This window comes from Haplochromis burtoni, unplaced genomic scaffold (genome assembly GCF_018398535.1).
Source record: "Haplochromis burtoni strain Fernald_Lab_line unplaced genomic scaffold, NCSU_Asbu1 Contig_12, whole genome shotgun sequence".
In the NCBI taxonomy this organism is placed as follows: Eukaryota; Metazoa; Chordata; class Actinopteri; order Cichliformes; family Cichlidae; genus Haplochromis; species Haplochromis burtoni.
In genome coordinates this window covers 4,125,082-4,146,448 of record NW_024582373.1, presented here as the reverse complement: position 1 = coordinate 4,146,448, position 21,367 = coordinate 4,125,082, and the positions used below count along the sequence as shown (strand labels likewise).

At 40.1% G+C, this 21,367-nt stretch overlaps 2 protein-coding genes across 20 annotated transcripts in view; one reads left to right on the top strand and one right to left on the bottom strand.

The window, feature by feature from the left end:
• Positions 1-13,233, bottom strand: part of dst (dystonin) — a 102,076-nt gene extending 88,843 nt beyond the window's left edge. For 7 of the 19 annotated variants that reach the window (XM_042215623.1, XM_042215625.1, XM_042215630.1 and 4 more), the window contains exons 1-4: positions 12,815-13,224; positions 12,462-12,493; positions 11,128-11,316; positions 7,037-7,250 (exon numbers count right to left, since the gene is read on the bottom strand). In XM_042215623.1, coding sequence (XP_042071557.1) covers positions 7,037-7,250; positions 11,128-11,316; positions 12,462-12,493; positions 12,815-12,998 — 619 coding nt within the window. In that variant the 5' untranslated portion in view covers positions 12,999-13,224. Of the gene's footprint in view, positions 1-5,776; positions 6,665-7,036; positions 7,251-7,367; positions 7,493-7,529; positions 8,125-11,127; positions 11,317-12,461; positions 12,494-12,814 lie in introns of those variants that run through there. The other 12 variants (XM_042215600.1, XM_042215620.1, XM_042215604.1 and 9 more) reach the window with 6 other exon arrangements.
• A 3,192-nt stretch (positions 13,234-16,425) lies between these two features.
• On the top strand, positions 16,426-21,282 carry znf451 (zinc finger protein 451; the record flags this gene model as incomplete). Its single annotated transcript, XM_005915512.3, is given in 11 exon segments — positions 16,426-16,781; positions 16,891-16,954; positions 17,200-17,283; positions 17,396-17,509; positions 18,043-18,154; positions 18,538-18,685; positions 18,793-18,919; positions 19,007-19,166; positions 19,352-19,490; positions 19,628-21,144; positions 21,214-21,282. Coding segments are annotated over 10 exon segments (2,530 nt in total), but the record flags the coding sequence as incomplete, so codon positions are not given.
• Positions 21,283-21,367: the final 85 nt, after the last annotated feature.

Here is a 21,367-nt window from a genome sequence, read left to right as displayed (position 1 = left end):
AGATAGATAGATAGATAGATAGATAGATAGATAGATAGATAGATAGATAGATAGATAGATAGATAGATAGATAGATAGATAGATAGATAGATAGAAAGATAGATAGATAGATAGATAGATAGATAGATAGATAGATAGATAGATAGATAGATAGATAGATAGATAGATAGATAGATAGATATGACAAAAATAGTAAGTCGCAATTCTGTCGCTGAAGACAAGGGAATAGTAAAGAAGTGTTTTAAGAGTTGTTATGTTTTTTTGAAATGAGATTTATTGATTAGATCCGTGAAGGACCTCGCAGCAAGAACAACATCATGCTTTAGCACTTGCTGTAAACAAAATGTACTGGCCAATAGCAAGAAAATGATCAGGCATTTGATTACTGACTGTAGATAAGAAGCAGTATGATCTAGGAATGCATCTTGGCGAAACCTGCAAAACGAAACTGAGAGCACTCTGAGGGTATGGAGAGTGTGAGTGTGTGTATGTCGTCCATTTCTGTGTGCCTCCATGTTGGGTGTGTGTGAGTGCTTGTGTCTGTGTATGCTTGTTTGTCTGGTGTCAGGTCACATCTTAGACTCTCCCTCTCTCTTAGAACATCTCAGGCTCCCCCAGGTATGGGGCCTATTTTCCCAAGCTACATTCCTTGCCCGTGGCTGGTGTCCCCATGGACTGGTGCATTAGTACTTCTCGGGGTCTGGGGCTGGGTGCTGGGTGCTCTGGTGTGTACTGGCTCACTCCCAAGGGCCACTTGGTGGGCCTTGGGAGTGAGCCTCTGCTAGGGGCTAGGGGATGAGCCTCTGCTAGGGGCTGGGGTGCCCTTGGGTCTCTGGTCTCTGGGCCCAGAGCTCGGTCTGCTCTGGGATAGCTGGCTTCCAGTGCACCACTGCAGCCATCTGGTGCTTCTGCAACATGGATGCTGGGTCTCTCCTCTGCTCTTCTCTGAGTCGGGGCCGCGGTAGTACCTGCGGTGGTCCTACTGAAGCTCTCGTGCTCTGGGGGGCCTGAGGATGTCTGGAGCCCAGGTCTCCTTCATGTCTGCTTCAGGTCCTCAGCTACCCACTTACATGGAGAAACATTACGAACACAAGCGCACTCACACAAACAGGTGTACATAAAAGTGTTCACACAGGTGTTCACGCAGGTATTGACAAACACACTATCTTGGGCTGCTGCTGCCTCTAAAAAAATCTTGTATTATTACTGTGTGTTTTCCAGTAACATTGTTTTTTATGCATATATTGGTTGTTGCTGTGGTTGCTCTGCTTTCTTTCTTTATCCCTTTTCATGTCCTCTATTTTCCCTTCTTCTCCTTCTCCTTTCTTCCCAACTTCTCTTTCCTTTTTTTCCCCTTTTCCGCTCCCCAGTCTCGTCCGTTATGGTTGTAATAATCCAAAATAATAAAAAACTAGTTAAGTTCTAATAAAATATGACTATCAAGTGGACAATTATAGTGAAAGCCGTAAGGCTTCACTTGTGAAAGTACATCTGTTTGGCATTTTTTGGCCTTCAGACAACAGTTCAAGACAACAATGCCGAACAGGACGCGGGAAAAAAAAGAAAAAGATGATAAAGCTGAAATCAGAAACTGATCCAGAAATCTAATGTAATTTTTCCGTCATGAGCAAATGAATCTGCAGCTATCAGATGCATAATATGGCAGGACAAACCTCATTTTCTTCCTTTAAATAAATTCCTATAAATAAATGAATTTCAGGAGTATCACCTTAATCACCATGGCACATGAACATGTGTCTGCAACTTGTATCTTGCTTCCATTAAAACAAAGTATCTTTTGTACGGTAGCAGACTGTCTCCATACAGCCAGCCTGCTTTGTGTGTGGGCCACTAGGCCATTTGAATGTGATGAGTGGGCTGTCGACATAGAGCAAAGGGGTTGGGCTGCACAGCCCAGGAGGGTGGACAAAGGCAGTGACTGTGCAAAACATGCAAAGCTCTCACTTGCCTCTGTGTGTGATAAAACAAGGCAATAAAAATATTAAAAGGGGTTAGCTTAAATCATATGAAGATATTTTTAAGTATCTGCAATAGTCCTGCAAGTCATAATGAAGAGCACAGAGACTCACAGAGAGAAATCTGACAGACACACTGGCAGACCACACCCTAATAAAAAACAGAACAGGCATCCTAAAGACTGGTTCAGTGCTTTGTATGAGTACTTGCAAATAACACAGATTTTTAGTACCTAGCTGGTTACAGTACACATCTTCTTGAAAATTTATTACAAAATTGGAGGATTTTGTGTAATGTGCTTTATTAAATCTGCAAACAAAAATGTATGTGTACTGTAAGGTTTACTGGTTAAATAAACATTTCCAGCAAGATTCTCCTTTATCAGCAGGCAAAACATGTGCATGTGGGGTTCTTATTTCAATTATTACATTGTTCCTCCAATGTAATAAAACCATCCAGGCCATCAAACTTCTTAAGAACAAAATGAACTGCAAGAAAAGCTGACTGAACCACCTAATGGTTAATCCATTAAATCTTTCCTGATTTCGAAGGATCATCAGCTGTTAAGAAACCCAGTGGCCCCTTCATCCTGACAGCCTACCAAGCAGGCTCTGCTAGAACAGTGTGATCCCATACAGCCACTGCCCAGTGCCATTAAGCACTGCATGTTTCTAAAAAACATGTCTTTAACTCATTCCTCGAGTTTACAGTCTTTTGTATGTGTACCCTGCATTGAATTTCAGTTCAACCCAAAGCAGTCGCTCTGTTTAACGTATTATTAGTGAAAGTACCTAATTAGTGCCACATTCCTACATCAGGTATAATAACAGCAACATACTTGCCCTCATTTGATGGCAATTGTGGCAATTCTAAGACCTATGAACTCACATTAGCTCAGAACCACAGTATGTTTGTAAATTGATTTAACTCTTCAATGGTAAAGTGTACAGAAGGTAATATAATATATTAAAGCCAAAAGTGTAAGGACAATAATCAGCATAATAAACGTATACGTTCCTTGTGTTTGCATTATAAGCATGAGTGATAAATACCAAACAATTATAAAAGTTATTATTTACTGAACAAAGCATTCACACTCAGCAGTGACCCAGTGCAGCATTATCTACCCATCCATTTTTTTAAACTGCTTATCTTCTTAGAGGTTGCAGGAGCCTATCAGAGTTGTCATAGGGCAAGAGGCAGGGTACAGAGCACCAGTCCATCGCAGATAATACACACCAATCACCAATTATCTTAACAAGCATGTTTGGACAGTGGGAGGAAGGCAGAGCATCCACTGAAAACCAACAGAAACAAAGGGAGGACATGCAAACTCCACACAGAAAGCCCTAAGCTGACAAGGAGCATCAAAACTGCACCACTATTCTATTTTCACTAATAACATGTTTGACATAATTTATCTAATAGCTTTATTCAGTGAGCGCAGAGTATTCATGGTTAAGTCTTAAAGCTGAAGGCACAGTATAGAAGTGTATACTTAACATGCACACTTCATTATTTCTTTACTTGTCACAAATCTTGTCATCACTGCACTACTGAGAAATGTTATCGCACACCAAAATGTTTCCTCACGTCACGGAGGCCTAGTGTGCGTGGATTAATATAACAACAGCCTGAATTTCAACAGGTAAAAATGAAAACAAAACAAACAAAAATCTGTCTCTTAGCCTGCTCACTGGCTTTTCTGTTTACTGGTCTGTGTTTGCTTAGTTACTGTTGATGAATTTGCTATGAAAAAGCGACTCTTTGATACTCTGGCCATCACATGGAGAGACGCTTCAGGCTGTGATCGTATCAACTGGAAATAAATAAAAAATAAAGCGATTTTTAGACAATGTCCAATGGAAAAATGTCTCAGCTCGGAAGAAAACAACATACTTAATGAACAAAAGGTTGCACAGGATTGATTTAAAGAGATTTATCAGCGTTACCCATATGGAAAAGATATATATAAATCTTATAAAGTTTGTATCTGTCTTGTGTGAAACTTGTTTGAAGAGCATACAAGAGTGAAAACAGATATAAGATCCCTAGAAAAATTATATAAATGAAACTTCTATGTTTTGGATACTTCCTAAAACAATATATGAAAGTGGCCACTTTCATGAGTAAATCATATAAGCCTTATATGAATCACTATATAAAGTAGGCCACATCTGATGCAAGTCTTTTATAAGTTTTTTTCTATTTCTTTTCCATATGGATATCATCCGCTTATAAACACGACTTATTAAGGCAAGTCAATCCAGTAATTTCATCAAACTGCTCCTGTTGTGTAAAACTGCAGATGCAAACAATCCAGAACTTTGTAAAGAATCACTTCAGCTCATAAGTAATGTGTTTCTGCTTTCTTTAACAGACTCTGGTAAATAAATACTGAAAATCTTTTTACTTTAACCGTCAAATTTTGTTGTTTTTTTCTCCAATGAAGTGCAGAACGTAACCAAAATAGATTGGCTATAAGAAAACTCACAAACAAACCTTAAGTTTTAACCAGGGTCTGTCTGTCCAAACAATTCTGTGCAGAATAATATCAATAAGTCCAAAACAAGGACACTAAACCTATTTCATTTTTCTTGACATAGTGATAAACTGGTTAAACAGTAACATATAAGCATTATTCTGCAATGACAATGCTTCAGACTGATGCAAAATAGTTTCTTAAAATGATGAGGAAAACAGAAAAGAAGCACCTTACCCTTCCTTGATAAGTTCATATTTCATGCAACTGTTGATGCAGAGTTAACGTTTTCCCTAAAATCAGTTTATAACATCTACAGCGGATCACAGACTAGCTGTGATGGCAAAAGAACACTCAAAAATAAGTCTGCTTGTTGTCTTATTGCAGCTCTTCTGCCGGAAGACACCAGCCACAGATTCCTAATGATGCTACATCATATGATCCCATTAGAGTGCAGTCGGGGCGTTTAAGCCTTATACCACAGCTGACTGTGCCTGCTGGCTAAAATACTCAACAGCTGAGAGAACATACTCGCAACAACTATCTGGTACAACAGGGTATAGTAATAGTTACATGTTGTTCTGATGCTTCAGATTCAATGAACAGGAAATACAAGAGTTGAAAGCACGACTGTCTGTTTGAATTTTGCCCTACCGGATCTCCAGAGGCCTGCTACGAGAATGCATGATTATGAGATGTCAAGATCTAGCCGTCGCATATATGCTGAATGAAGTTAGCCCTTTATGTGTGATGGATTTGTTCTATTTAATGAGATAGACCCAAAAGGAGCAGCCAGAAAAGCTACTGATGAGAGCTGACGCGTAGCCTGCTATGTCATTGTCCTGCCAGGTCTGAAGCACCAGACATTTGAATTTCATTCCTGTAAGCGAGATCATTTTAAACATACAATAATAATAATAATTTACATTTTGAAAATATGATTTGCTCATACTGAAGACTTGTTTTATCCACTTGGACCTTGACGCTTGCAATCAGAGTTTTTCCTAAACATATTTCAAGACTAATGTTTTTAATATAACAGCTAAATAAAATAATTAATAAGCCTCCTATTTAGTGAACAACTATGATGACAAAAACCCTTTGTTTGGACTATTCAAAATCAACCTAAATGTGATGTCATGCAGGAAATATTCCCACTTTTTCCACAGCAGTGATAAAGACACTAACACCAGCCAGTCACCAGAGAGAGAGAACGGGGGGAGCAGGCTGACATTTGTTGAACTGTCAAGCAGCAATCAGGCAATTTCTTCTTCGCCCTAAAGCTGACACATATCCATTCAACACTGACTCTCCTACCTTTGTATTTTTCCAATACATCCTCATAAGCTTGGAGGTATTCCTGTTCGTCCGAAAGCGCATAAGCCGGCGGTGCGTACTGAGCCATAACCCGGGCTTCCCAAACTGGACATTCACCAGCGACGGACAGGGACACAGCACGAGTGAGTGTGTGCGTGCGTGTGTATGTGTGTGGATTCAGAGTGTAATCGGCGGTGTTGTTGTACGAAAGGAAACGCCCTACAACCCTCCCTTGTCTGCGCTCCGACCAATAGGCGACACTTCCTCTCCGGACTTCACCAGATTGATAGGAATGACTGTCGTACAGGCTACACTGGAAAAAACAACCTAAGGTTCATTTTTTTAGCATGTCACTTAAATCAATACTGGCTTTAAGGATAAATTAAAGCCATTTCAAAATCTTATCGCGAGTGATTTTCATTAAACCGGAAGGACCTCATCTCAGTAGGATTTTAAAACTGGGCTGAATCATGCTAACTGCTCGTTTTTTTAGAGTGCGCAAAAATAAACGCCTATTCTTGTCAGCCTCTCCAAATAGAGACCGTGTAGCTATCGCGTGTCCGAGCGGTTTTGGCTGATTTAGCCCAAACAAAACGTTTGAAATCGTATATTTATCTTTGTCGCCGACATAAGCTCTACATTAAATCTACGGATACCCAGCTTTCATTGAACGCGTCACGCATGACAATCTGTATCTGAAACGCTATTTCTCGTATTTTACGGCGTTAATTAGAGTCAAAGTATCATTATAAAATGCTTACGTGCTATAAAACAAGTTTTCCGATCAACTTATCAAGTGTGAAGAAACTGCCAGCCCATGGCAGGGGGATAAAAAGCTTTAATTACCCACTTCGGCGCCAATAAACGTGTACTGTGACTGTGCATATCAGCAAATACATTTTAAAAAATTATTATTATAATTATTATAATAAATTTTTACTTTTTGGTTAATAACAAGGGACAAATGTTAAAACTACACTAGACAATCAAAATTTTGTTGGTTGGGTTTAAAGCATCAGTCTAAAAGCAGAAAACAGGTAGACCAAAATACCATCACATGTGCCACAGATCCACGTCACTACAGACAAGCTTGTCCCCAAATAAACCTGAGCTCACGAGAAAATAATAAACTTAAGGAGGTCTGTCATTTTTTTCCTCTAAATACATCATATGTGGGGATTGTAACATATCGCAAGACGGTTTTTGTCCTTACTGCACATTGCTATCTAATAACTTCATATTAAGGAGACTCCCCCTCACCTGCGATCCTGAGCACAGCTCTCTCCGCCGGATCCAGCACGGATCCTCCCTGGATTTTCCTCTTGGACCGCTCATGTCTCGGCAGGTTCCAGGGTAAAGTGTCTCCGGGTGCGGGAGACGCCGATCCAGATTTAAGACTGTACTCATCCTCGTCCGAAAAATCCGCCGAGGAAGACATGGAGCAGTGTAGGGAAGGATTGCCCGAACTGGAGCTCTGTGAGACAAAAGAAAAATGGGGATAAGGGTGGAAAGAACAATGCTTGTCTTGAAATGTATGAGAAACACAGCTAAGCAATTAAAACGTTCACAACCCATCCCCTCCCCGCCTCACCATCGCGGGTCAAGGTGCATAAATATGGGCACGTTAGGTGTGAGGACGCACACTTGATCCACCAACTCCAAATGACCCGTAACAATAAGCGAACGAGGCAAATGAAAGCGATGCGAAATCAATAGTATCTGGCTCCCCCGCCAGGTCAATGACAACACTTACCACTGTATACATGGAGACCTGTCAGCTGGAAGAAAGGCAAAAAAAAAGAGAAAAGAATCCTTATGCGTGTTATTAGCTTTCAGACTTCATAGACATTTTTCACAAGGTGCCACGCCCTTTGAGTGATGCTCCGGCCACGCGTTCGTTCCTTGTCGGAGCATTAAAGATGTGAGGTGATGTCAGATCTCCAGAGGGCTGGAGGGATGATACGCTGTGTGTTGTCGAGGCAAAGCTGGACCGTGATGGGAGAGCAGAATGCATGTGTCTGCGCGTCATACCCGGTAGCCAACAACAGCAGCTCCAGGAGCAGCGACGGCGGTGTTAGAGCGCCATCCTTGTACAAATCTGATGTGTTGCTACAAATAGCGACCTTAAACGCGGGGTTAATATGAAGACGGGGGGTAATCCCACTAATTACCATGGCGAGGACTCCACAACAGACCCCCCTGGGTCACTGCTCTGACTTTGCACACAGTTACACAATTACGTGCGGATGGACACTGAAGTGTTAAACAGAGTAAACCACTGTGCTAGTCAGAATCCAGCGGTTGCACAACACGACACACTTGGTTTAAATATTAAATCAGAAATATATATTTTAGAACAAAACCAAATTAACTGACATTTAGTTCCAGGATTGACCAATTAGTTCAGTTCTCACACATTCTCCTTTTGTAACACAAGTCACAACAAAAACGCTCAAAGGCAGGACTGGTAAATGAATTACCTTCTTTTGCAATTCCTTGCTGCACCCTAACACACCTGAGGTTGGGCAAGAGAACAAATACAGGCAAGCACAGCCCAGTGGATAGGGTGGGGCAAAGTTATAGCAACTTCAACCACTTAAGTGACAAAAGTGCAGTTTAATGACACTTGAAACAGATAATCTGTGCACAGGAAAGGAAGAGGTCTGCCTTCCTCTTAGTCCTGTGTTATTAAAAGGTAAACCTAGAGCTTCTGCACAGATTGTGAAAGTGGAGGATATTATTTCTTTGGAGTGACAGAAAGTGATTTGTGGCTTAAAATAGCCGCTGCTTTCATGGCTGTCTGCAGAGCTGATAAAAGCAACATGCTGTTAATATTAGCAGCCTTTTTTTTTTTTAATTGTCGCATCACTTTTCATCAGGATGAGATCAGTCCTAAAAAGTGCAGCTTAGTGTTGCAGTTTTTATCAGCTCTCTTCATAATTCCTACTCATAAAATGCAAAACAACTGCACGATTCGAGGAAAGTTAGTACTAACTTACTACTGGAATAAAAGCATGTTCTCAGAAGTCCGTTTGCACTTAGTTTCATTTAAAGAAAATTACAGGCATAAGACTAGCTGAAATATTAGATCCACTCTCACATCACTTGGGGAAGTAGATGATTCTTTATTACTTTTTAAAACCTCATAATCTTTGCCCAAGAGCTGTTACTGGTGCTAAAAATAATATGAGCATGATCATCACGAAGGTTACTCTTTACCGGTGAAGACTTCTTTTGGTTACTGTAAAAGAAACCAAATTTTTCCACTCACGACCTGGTTTGAATCAACACTGGGCTGAAATTGCTTGTTTAAGCTGTATTCTGCTGCTGGTCAGTGTCATTTATATAGATTACATGTTTATTAAAAAAAATACACAAAGAACATTTGGTTTTATCACAACAAGAGAACCATGGTGGATTATTCATTTTAAACACACTGTTGTGAGCTAGGCATGTAAACACATTATAAATGATGTATTGTGGCCTGAATTAGGCCCGTGCTCACTGATCTTGTTGTTTTCATAATTGCATTCATCTCTTAATTGTTATTCTCATTGTGATTCAAGTAATTTGCAAACCTCCTTTTCTTGCTGTGTTGTTAAACCAACAAGATTGTGTCATGGCATCATTTATCTTTTTCTTAATCCTTGGTTAAACATTTCACCTGCATAACAAATGTATAAATAAAACGTCACATAAAATGTTAACTGGTGGCAGCAAAACATCTGGTTCAGAAGCCAAATGACTACATCTCATAGATAAGTCTTTCCTCATAGTTGGCTCCAGTCAAGTTGTTATTCATCTTGTCTGCTGACCAGTTAAATAGTAAAAAGCACAAAAGTGTTTCTGTTATCTACAGTATTGCAACACAACAAACAACTATTGGTGGAGTCTGCACCAGTGATAGGGGTGAGGAGATCAATATGATCCTTTGGACAGTTTGTCAGTCTAAATTTATACACTCATACTAAACAACTCCAATGTAAAGCTGGTTAGTGTATTTAACATTCTCAATGCAGTCACATTTGAATCAGACACATTCAAAAACACCCACAGATGAGATGATTTTGTGAAATCAGAATTTCTGTCTCAGGAATTCAAATATATATTCCCAGATTGGAGGAGCAATACATAAAGAAAGGGCATCAAACCAAAGGACTTTAATGTGGTTGCACCTTTTGTTTCTGTAAGTCACCTTCTTTAAGGGGAGGTCCCCTCCTTCTTCTGCTTTGTACTCCTGTAATCATACGTTATCCCCCCACCCACTCGGTCTTTGGGTCAAATGTTGTCCCTGTCTTTCCTTACTGTAATTTTTTACCAGCACAATCTGAAAGTGGCAAAAGTATTGAAGGACAACAGGCCCAGTCGCGTTCTCAAGCAGTGCAGCTCACAGACAAGATAACACAAAGAAGGTGGAGATGTGGAAAAGGTGAAGATCTAAAACTGCGGTGAGTTAAAGGGCACAGGGAGCGTACCATATTATGCTTCCAAAGGCACGCACTAGCGTGCAGGCTAGGATGACTAATTCAAATTATTTAAGGAGTCATAAAATCTAATAAAACCGGTGATTCACTTGTGAACTTCAAGCTGCAGCAAAACCAGAGTTTATTACTATAATTATTGTTATAATTAAGTGAAATATGTTTGGATTGTTGAGTCCACTGAACCTTTTTAATGATGCAGCTCCTTTAAAACACCGCGGCATGGGGCATATCCATAGAATACTTTATTTCTGTTGAGTTCATGTACTTTTTAATTTCTGGGGAAAAATATTTAAAGCAAAGATTACAGGATCTGTTGGTAAATATCTTTTTTTTAATTTTTAAATGTAAATGCTGCTGTTGATTATTTGCACTACTGTCCATGTACAGCTCAAAGGCTACTTTATTATTTTTTTTATTTAATGTATATCTTGCACCACTGACACTATTCTACATAGTGGCAGTAGTTCCTTAGAGTGTCCTTTATCTTTTCTTAATTCTTCTTTATAGTAAGACTAGGGAGAGACAGTATTTCAATTCTTCACTATGTCCTGTACAGGTAGCGGATTGGCAGTAAAAAAAAATAAATCTTTAAATGTTTGGTCTTGATTATGATGATTAGAAACTGAACAAGACACCCTGCAGTACCAGCACAGCAACGTTTCATTTCTTGGGAAGAAACCCACCATTCAACAGCACACCCAAGTGTCAGGTTTCTTAAATAAGCATCTCCCCTTTGCCCTAGAGCAAGTTAGCACTCCTTTTCCAGAATCAAATGTACATTGTGATGTTCCTGTTGAGGGGAGCAAGCAAATCCAGCGTATTGTGTTATCATTACTCTTAATGGTAACAGTGAAGCGGGGTACCTACAGGTTTACGTGTAGGCGTGACTTGTACAGACTGGTAAAATTCTGGCAGGACTCTCTTCTTCACTTTGCGTTTTCTTAGAGATGACGATGAATCGGGTTCACTTTCAGGAACCTCGACCAGATTGGGCTTTTCCTCTGTCACTCGAGCATGTATGCTCCTTCTCGGGCGATGTGGACTGTGCCTGAAGCCCTGGGGAACATGAACATGTCAAGCTGGTAACAGATTATGCATTAGGCATACCTTAGCATAAGAAGTTAAAAGCTGTGTTAGATTATGAAGAATTACAGCGTTTGCAGTTCAGGTTTAAAGTAGAGGTGGGATGCTGTTACTTTATAGGCTGATCACACAGAAACTTCAGTCACTCTGAAGAGAAAATGTGCTTTTTGAAATTACATTTATCTCAAGTTTTCTTAAAGATTGAGGACACTGTTTTACAACATTAAGGCTCTAAAACTGCCCTGCATTTGATGTCCTTGAACATGATACTGAATCCCTACCAGCTAAAGTACTGAGTCAGTAGGGATTCTGTATCATGTGGTTCAATAACATGACCTACAAATGAAGGCAAGCTTTTGGTTTTGCAAATATAAAAACAAAAGGACTGCATTCTATTCTATAGCAGTGTGGTTGGCCATAACACTGGTCTGCCAATGTTGCACTTGAAATAAAGAATAGCTTTACTAAAACCTTACACTGTCATTAGTTTCCAACAACTCTATAGTTGCAATTGTAATTAAAAAGAGGCTATCTCTTTCATAGGCCAGGTCAGGAAGATTAAAACCGGCTACTAAAACAGCTTTATCCATAACATAATGTTAATTTTTAGTTTAGCATAGCTCTTGCAGCGCTTATTTTTATTCGTAATCATTCTCTTCCAGGCTAAAAGCTTAGTACTTACATGGCTATTTTCTTAAACCATACTTTTATTTTGAAAGCAAAAAAGCTTAAAACGGAAACGGATCAACAGAAAATGGTCTTCGTGTTTTGAGTCGTCAGCACCAAATGACATTTAACATAATGATATTGTGGATCGTTTAAAAAAAAGCGGTTTCTGTAGACTCAGAGTTAGCCCTAACTCATGTGTTTCTGGGGAAAAACAGTAGTGAAACTGCAATATCACCCACATCATTTATTGATGACACATGCGCACTGCGCACAGCATAGACCCTAAAATAGCCATGCAGCCCTCGATAAAAGTCTAAAAGAAACGCTCTTTAAGGTGAAGCGTTGGTTAAATCACAGCTTAAAGCTTAAATGTAGTCTCACTTTAACACAAGTGATCATTCCTCCTGGCTATTAGGTGACAAAGCCATTATGTAAAAAGTTCATCCTACCTCTGATCGAAAATGATGCGTTCGCAGGCCAACTATAAGACAGATAACAGATGTTACAAAAAAGATGTTAGGATGTAAAACATTGCAATGACTGCAGCTCGGCTATGAGATATGCATTTAGTCAGAAGTAATAACAAGTTTAAGATGCTTCAGGTTACTTTACGCACAGCATCACCTCTGAGTCTTACAGCCCAAACAGGCGTTAACAGTGATGACTCTGCTTTTATATACAAAAGATAAACATAATCAGACTATGAACGATTACACGTATCTCTAATGTCTGTAGGCTACATGAATATATGTACCCTGAGCTGTCAGGAGGAGAAGATGCGGCTGGCCTGTACGCTACTCACCGCGGTTCTTGGGGCGTCCAGAGAGCACAGATTTTATTGGATGCTTTCCATTACGAAGCCTGCGATGCCAGCAGCAGAAAAACAAAATTGTCGCAATAGTCCCCAGCAAAAGCAACAACAACAGCAGCACACATTGAATACTGTACGGCCTTAGTAGGACCAAAAACGCCGCAGCGATCATCATAAGACGAGATATAGGGCAGATCTGGCAGCCTCAGACAGCCGGCTCCTCCGCTGCCGTTATGTCGCTGATAACTCGGCAAGAGAATAAAGACACTCACTGACATACGTGAAGCATCGCACAGTAAACCGTGGAGAGCGCACAGGTCCAGAAAGGACAGCCCAGACTATTGATATCATTATTGTGGGGTACAATGCATGACTCAGCAGAGACGCCACTTTAAATTATTTATTTATTTTTTTTAACAGGGGCAGGGAGAGTCAGCAGATTCATCCCAGCATCACTGTAATCTGCTGCAGAGGGGGCTGCCCACACGAATAAAGCTTCAATAGTAAATAACACTAATCCGTGTAGACCCGTGGATGTACTGCACTAGTAGGGTGGATATATATTTCTTTAATATTGTTAAATGTGATCTAGAGTGTCATCGCCACTGTATACACATACAGCATGTTTTTGGCCCGAAATGAAATATCGTTTGTATTTTGTAGAGCAGGTCTACCCAGTATGGTTTTAAAATGTATGATAGGTGCTGAGATGAGGCAGGTCCTATGCACAGATACTTTGAGGATTAGAGCGAGCAGAAACTCTGATCATAAGCCAACACGGGTTATGTAATTTTGGGGTGAGATGACATCATCTCTCCTTCTGCTAAATGAAAGACTCAGACAAGCAAAGTGTGGCAGGAGAAAAACACGTGTTTATACAACACCGCACATTGTGGGCGTAGGTATGTAAATTACAACTATTCTATTTAAATTCTTAGACTAGTAAATAAATAGTTTTCCACCTACGTATAACAACATATGTATAGTTGTATGTGTCACTCATACATTTACCAACTTACAAATATAATCATCCCAATAGTTAGACATAAAAATCGACATTTTATTTTTCAAGTAAAATAATTAGTTCTCATTATCCATCAGGTCATCTTTGATGTTTAAGAGTACAGCTTTCAGTATTATTGAATTAAACTGTGTTACAAAATGTAAGCTTTATAAGTTATTGTAAAAGCTGCGTACTTACAAACTGCAACTGATGCCCTAGATTGCACAAGGCTATACTAAAATGTCTGAAGGTGTTATCATTTGTCATAAAACAGCAGCAACAACAACAAAACACAACCTACAGACCTTCTTTCACCTTGTTTGAATCCTGGTTATGTCTGTGTGCTTGGCTTTAGCTTTCTAACTACATGGCCTGCTATAAATATCACTCCATATTGTCATATATGCAGTGATATCATATTGCCTGTGTCAAATATGTAACATATGAGTTTTAATAAATAGAAGAGAACAGAACAGAATGAAACCCCGTATCCAAAAAAGTAAGATGCTGTATAAAATGTAGATAAAAACAGATTGTAACTGAATTTTTTAGTCACAATAGAACATTATAAAAAATCTAATCTTTCAACGAAGACATTTTACTATTTCATGAAAAAAACCATTATTATTATTGATGTCATCAGCACATCTAGAAACAGTCAGGATTTGGGCAACAAAAGCCTGGAGGTGGTGCTAAAAAGAAACAGCTGGAGTAGCATGTTGCAAGGGACTAGGCTCAGTGCCAACAGGTCAAAACAGAGTGTTTCAGAAGTAAAGATGGCTATAGGTTCACCAGTCGGCAAAAAACGAGGTTAAAAAATGTGGAACAGTTTCAGAATGACGTTCCTCAGTGTAGAATTGTGAAGACCTTGAATATTTCATTGTCTACAGTGCATAACATCATCAACAGAAAATCAAAATTGGATGCCTGCGATATTTGGGCCCTCAAACAACGCTGCTACGAACCTGATGATCCTGCTATGGAAATCACTGCATGTGTTTTGAACAGAGTTCACAGTACCATCCACAAATGCAAGTTAAAGCTTAGGCATGCAAACAAGAAAACCTTATGTGAACATGATCCAGAAATGCTGCTGTCTGATCTGGGACAAAGCTCCCTTAAAATTGACTCTTTTAAAGTACAAAACTGTTCTGTGGTTGCACATCTGGAAGGCCACAATCAATGTTGTAAGGTGTGCATATTTCAACAAGGTGACACTAAACTCTATACTTTCACCAACTGACAACATTTGACACATCACGAAATAACATAAAACAAAGAAGACCCAGGAATGTGGAGCAACTAAAATCCTATATAAGAAGAGAATTGGAAAAGATTCCTCTCCCAAAAGTCCAACAATTGGACTCATTAGAGAACCTAAACGTTTACAGACTCCTTTTAAAAGAAGAGGGCATGCTACACAGCAGTAAACATGGCCCTATCCCCACCCTTTTGAGATGTGTTATACTTTTTTTATTGTGAATAAAATATTTGTTTATGAGATTTGCAAATCAATGCATGATGAAACTAGAATTACAGAATAGAGTAGATGTGTATTCTGCATTCAACGTGGTAGAGAAGGGCGCAGATGAGCACCGTGTAATGCTGCTATTTACACATGTGTTTGGTGTTTATGTATATGAAGGTGTACAATTCATCTCTCCACTAAACGATGTTAAATATGATACATAAATATGAATCTAGGTAAAGTTGGCGCCTCTGGCGGGGATAACTAGAATATTAAAATAGTTGTAGTTGGTAACATCATCGCGCTTCGACCCGGATTAGATAAGAGCGCAGAGGCGGACTTTGTTCTTGTCTCCTGTATTTTGTAGCAAGCCCAAGCTCCGTCCACGCGGCGCACACTCTGCGAACAAAAAAACCGCACCCGCTATACATGACGTCCGGACTAGCTGCGTTTACGTTTATTTGGGATGTTGTAGCAGTGAGCTACCAATCTGACAGAGTGAGCAACACAGGCACAGGTAATGCGATGCTTATCTTAATTTAAACTATGAGTCTCAGTTATGCTGTATTTGATCGGTTTTACCGGACGTTAGCCCCTCGTCGGCATCCATTTATTTTTTAGAGAACGTCGTGTAGCACCTTGTGGGAATGGGGGTTTTAGTTTCAGAAACACTTCCAGTAATAGCCTACGAAGCGGACATTAGTTAAGCGGTGTGAAAACGCCAAAACTGCAAACACTCGTTTGCAGTTTTTATTTTTTTTTAAATCTAACATTACACAACATAATATTATCTTGCATATCTCACACAGTGAGTGTTTGGGACCCATGAGTTATTTCTTTCAGAGTGGAGATATCACTGCTAATAATAGTCTTCACCAGAGTATGGTTGGTAGAACAATCCCCCAGCAGAAGATGAGTGAATTCTCGGTGACATGTAGGGCTTTTTAACTTCGATCATGTCAATGTGTGTAAAAATCGCTTTGATTTACATACTATGATCATTGAACTTCATGCAGCCCGTGAACGCACCACCATAGTGTAGTGGCGCGTAACTTCTTCTTCTTTCCACTTTTGAAGTGCTGTTTAGAAGCTCGCAGCTCACTCCTGCCGCCGCTGGTTAACAGGTATACTGCAACAACACTGATTTAAGTCGTTGAATAGTTGCTGTAGAGCAGCTCCCACATGAGAGGCAGCACCGAAGAGAAGTACTAAATGAGGTGGCGAAACGAGGAAGAAACTATGCCCCCATGTTGAATTTCTACACGGGTGACCCTCGTTAAAGCAAGTCGTATTTTCCTACTTTTAAAAGGCTTGACGACGACAAGAAGTTTTCAAAAAAAGGTGCATGCTAATATTCGTTTGCTCAACGTCTCGCATATTTGCTACGAGACCTAAGCTGTCCAGCTGCTACTGTTTCCTTTGCCTAACTGTCTGTGTTGTTCAGGCTTAGCTTAAACGTAACTGTTAAGCTAATTGCACCAAAAGAGGTAATTATAATTGTTACTGTGTTGTCCGAAGAACTGTCGCTAAGCTTTATAAGTACGTACTCCAGCTTGAAAACGTGTGTTATCTTCCCGTTACCCCCGTTACCTTTAGGAGCATGTCCTCTCCAGTTGACGCAGATGAAGATGAGGTGGAAAAAGAAGTCGAGTTTGTATCAGTAAGTCATATGCACTCTGGCTCTATTAAATAAATATTAGTTGAAAATGATAACATTTTGGTTTTCAAACTAGTGGCATTGTTCACTGTCACGTTAATGAAGCCTAATAAACAGACTGCTATTTTTTCTCTCAATTCACTGATGTCTCATACTGTCCAGGTCCTTATAATTTGGACTTTAGATGTGTTTTATAATCCTGAAATAGTGTGGATGTTTTTCTTTCTTTTTCTTTTTTTTAAATGCAGGAGGGCCCTCTCAGACCAGTATTGGAATGTATTGACCTGTTGAGTGACAGTGAGGATGAGGGATGTTCATCATTGCCCAGTACAGTAAGTTGTTTTTTTTGTTTTTTTTAAACAGATCATTTGGTTATTTAATCCTTTTAATTCATATGTTAATATCCTTTTTTTCTTAAAAACACATTCTTTCTTTCAATTGTAGCTTGAAGATAAAATCAGCCGACATAAAGCACGTGTTACATCTACCCTGGACAGACTGGCACACCAAGTGGCTGTACAGAAAAAGGAACGAGCAGATAAATGCAGAGCATTCAAGGTAAGGTTGTTGACAAATAAACTGAGCCACTGTCATTTGTTGTTTGTTGGACTTTCATTAATCATTTAGCCTGTCAGAAAATTGATTCTGTTTTCACTGTTTCCATTCAGATCTGTACCTTTTTTTTTTTTTTTTTTTATGCACAGCAGGAAAGTAGAAGATGCATTGCCTTATGCTTTATGTGAACTGCTGTAAAATAAATTTTACTATGAATTTTAAATTGCTAACACATACATGTGCTCATTAACATATTCACAAAGAACATGAAATTTAAACTCAACTTTAGATCCTCACCAAGATTTTACTGGGTTAGTGTATGGGTAGATTAAGCCCAACTTTATGAGCAGCAGTGCCCCCCTGTGGGCACAAAGAATGGGGAAGGTAGTCTATTCATAACATGCAACATTACTTGGAGAACCAACATTAAAAAGTTGGCTGGTTTTCACTGATATGTTGTTTTGTTTGTTTGTTTTGTTTTGTGTTTTCTATGTGAGGCAAATATCTTACGTGTTACGTCTTTGTCCCTTTTTCAGGAGAAGCAGATCCTACAAAAAGCTCATGGACAACAGGAGCTGGCTGTTGGCGCTGTAAATGGGATTAATCAGGAAGCCAAACGTTGTGTAGACATGTGGTTAAAGATGCCAGGTAATTATTGATCGGGATTAGAAATCTGTTGTAGTTGTTTTACTCAAATAAGTAGAACGACTTTTAAAACATTTTCCTGTCACGTAGTTGCTGTTTGTTTTTGTCTTTTTGGTTTGTTTTTTACATTTCTATCAGTATGCTAATTGCCTCTGCCAAGGAGGTCATGTTTTTGGTAGTGTTTGCATGTGTACATGTTATTCTGTCTATCTGTAAACACAATGGCTTGAAATGTTTTGAATGAATTCTAAACAAACCTTCTAGTGGTGTAGAGTGGCTTGCATCCACCGGGGTCAAATCAATGATTTATTGGTGCAATTTTCTGTTATAGTTGTCAGTGGAGTGGCTTGTGGGACTTAACATACTGCAATATTGTGTTTATCTAGGTCTTAAACCTGGAGCGATCAGTGCTGGTTCCGAGGGAAGACAAAGAGCTTCTTTCCACAGAACTATCTCAACTAGGCATACTTGTCCAGTAATTAACTGTGGTCGAGTTTATGATAATGCTTCCCTCCTTGATGGACACTTGAAAAGGTAATAATTCTTCATTCGTGAGTGTCTTGGTGTAGCGGCTTAACTGTTTTCCTCACAAAAAATGGTTGTCTCTTGCACATGTATTGAGTAAAAGCTCTTGTATGCAGGTTTGATCACTCCCCATGTGACCCGACTATCAATCTTAAAGGAAGTCCATCAGAGTTTTTTGCCTGTGTTGCATGTGGAAAGAATTTTCAGGCCAAAGAATCCTGGAGGAACCACGTTAAGTCGAAGGTCTGTGCACTTTTCTGACTGTGCAATTAGAAGTTGCAGCCTGAATCCCTGCATGGTGTAATAATTCAGAACTGTTTTGGTTACTAGGTGTCCTCATCTAATGCCGATGGTCATAGCATCAACCAGATGTATCAGCGAATTGTGTGTTTTGCATGTCCTGCCTGCTACAACCTCTTCAACCTCAGAGACGAGTGTCTCCAGCACATGTCAGCCGAAAGCCACTTCAAAGACTCACTCGCCTTAAGAGGTCATTTTTTTTCTTTTCTTTTCTTTTTTTTCCTCTAATAAATAAAATCATTACTTAAAAACAGCATTTTATATTTACTCAGGTTACTTTTGTTTGTGTGGTTCTAGAAGATCTTAGATACTGGAAAGTAGCTAAATGAGCCAATTTGCATTTTATTTTACATTTGATTTTAAAAAAACCCACAGGAAGTCCGCTGCCAGTCCCTGTCCCTCAACATGTCAAGAATCGTCTCATCGCCTTGTGCAAAGATGTAGTGTTCAGTGTCCGCTGCTCTTTGTGTCATAACGTACTGATCTCCCATCAAGCAGCTCAAGCTCACTTTAAGTATGTTTTGTTTTTGTTTTGTTTTTTTACAACATTTGAATGTAGTGAAACCTCTTTATATATATTTCACTGATTGTATTCAGATCCTTTATGAAACTCATTTTTATGGCCCTTGTCCCTCATTTTCCTCTTTTTAGTGTGTACTGCAGACAGGGCTGTGCTGTGGCCAAAGCTGACAAGACGATAGTGCAGGTCATGAATCAGCTGCAAGTGCGAGGACAGTGTTCTGTCTGCTGTGAAATCTTCCTCAGCCAAGCTGAAATTGAGAGACACAGGGGGTCGATGCAGCATGAAGTTGAACTCAACCAAACAATGGCAAAAGCACTTCTTCAGCACTGCAGGTTTAGTGAAATTCAACACTTGAAGAGAGCTAGAGACTCAACAGACACAGAGGAGACCACTGGCCTTGCAACACCTCTCAAAAGAAACAGGAAGAGCGACGACCATGACAGATTTCCAGCTAAACAGCAGAGCTCGGGGACAAGTGTGACTGTCACCAGTAGCGGGAGCGTAACAGCTTGGTGTTGCGAGTGTGGTCTTCAGTTCTCAGACGAGGCTGGAGCCAGTAAGCACCTTCTGGCTGTGAACCAAATTTTCCATCAGTGTGGCGTGTGTGGCAAACATATGGGGGAGTCTTCCATTGCACGTCTGCATATGAGTCGCTTTCACGGGGGCGCTCATCTCTCCAACTTCCTCTTCTACTGCCGCAAGTGCAAAGTGGAAATGCCTCGGTACGAAGACATCCTGTCACACGTGTCCGGAGCTCACAGCGGACACACGTATTTCAGTGAACAAGAAGTGCCTGAGCAGCTTCCCATAATCGTTGATGTCAAGCCATCCACTAGCAGTGACGTCACATTTCACTCCTCGTCTGTGGCCAAAGTCCAGCTGAGCACAGAGGTGTCTTCATCAAAAGTAGAGCAGTCTTGGATGTGCAGGATGTGCGAGGATGTCTTTGACTCGGAGGCTGCCGTCCGTAAACACTGCAGCGATGTTAGTAGTCACAGCTTTCAGAGATTCGTCTGCGGACACTGTCCACAGAAGTTCTTCAAAGAGTCCACCGTACGGAGACACTGTATGAATGAGCATGATGGGCTTGTAAAAACTTCCTATTTCTGCGGCCTCTGCGACAGCATGGAGTTTGGATCTGAGGAGGAGTTTTTTGAGCACTACAAGAATCTTCACAGTAAGGACTACTACTGCATGGATGAGGTTGAAGTTGTTCAGCCAGATGCCGCTGATGCTGCCGCTGCCGCTGAGAGGACCAGTCAGTTTACATGCCCGTGCATGGGTTCGGAAAAAAGTAAAGAGGACATGAAAGCCACTTACACACAATGCATGAGGAATCTGGCTGCGGAAGAAAAATGCCAGTACATCTGTGTGCCTTGCGATGTATCTGTTCCATCCTATGCACAGATCAAGACTCATGTCCACACAAAACACACAGCCTTGAACCTGGACAGGAGCTTTGACATCAGATGCAAAGACTGCCAAGAGAGTTTTATGGATGTACCGAGTTTCCATAAACACTACCACTTGCAACATTGTACACTGGATCCCTGCATGAGTTCCAGGACCTGCAGGAAAAGCTCAAAAGCCGAACCTACCACTCCAATAATACCTAATGCTGCGGAGATCAAACCAGACAGCAATGGTAAATCTGTTAAACTGATTCACATTTAATGTCTTGTTTTTGGATGTTAATTTGTATTCATGTTCGCAGAGATTGACGACGAAACGCTGACATTTTTGAACATTGATCACACCAATGACGAGAGTGAAGTGCAGGAAGGTAGGCAGTAAACTATACATGTATATCACTGATATACAGATGAGGCCAGAATTATTAGTCCCCCTATGAATTTTTTTTTTTTTTT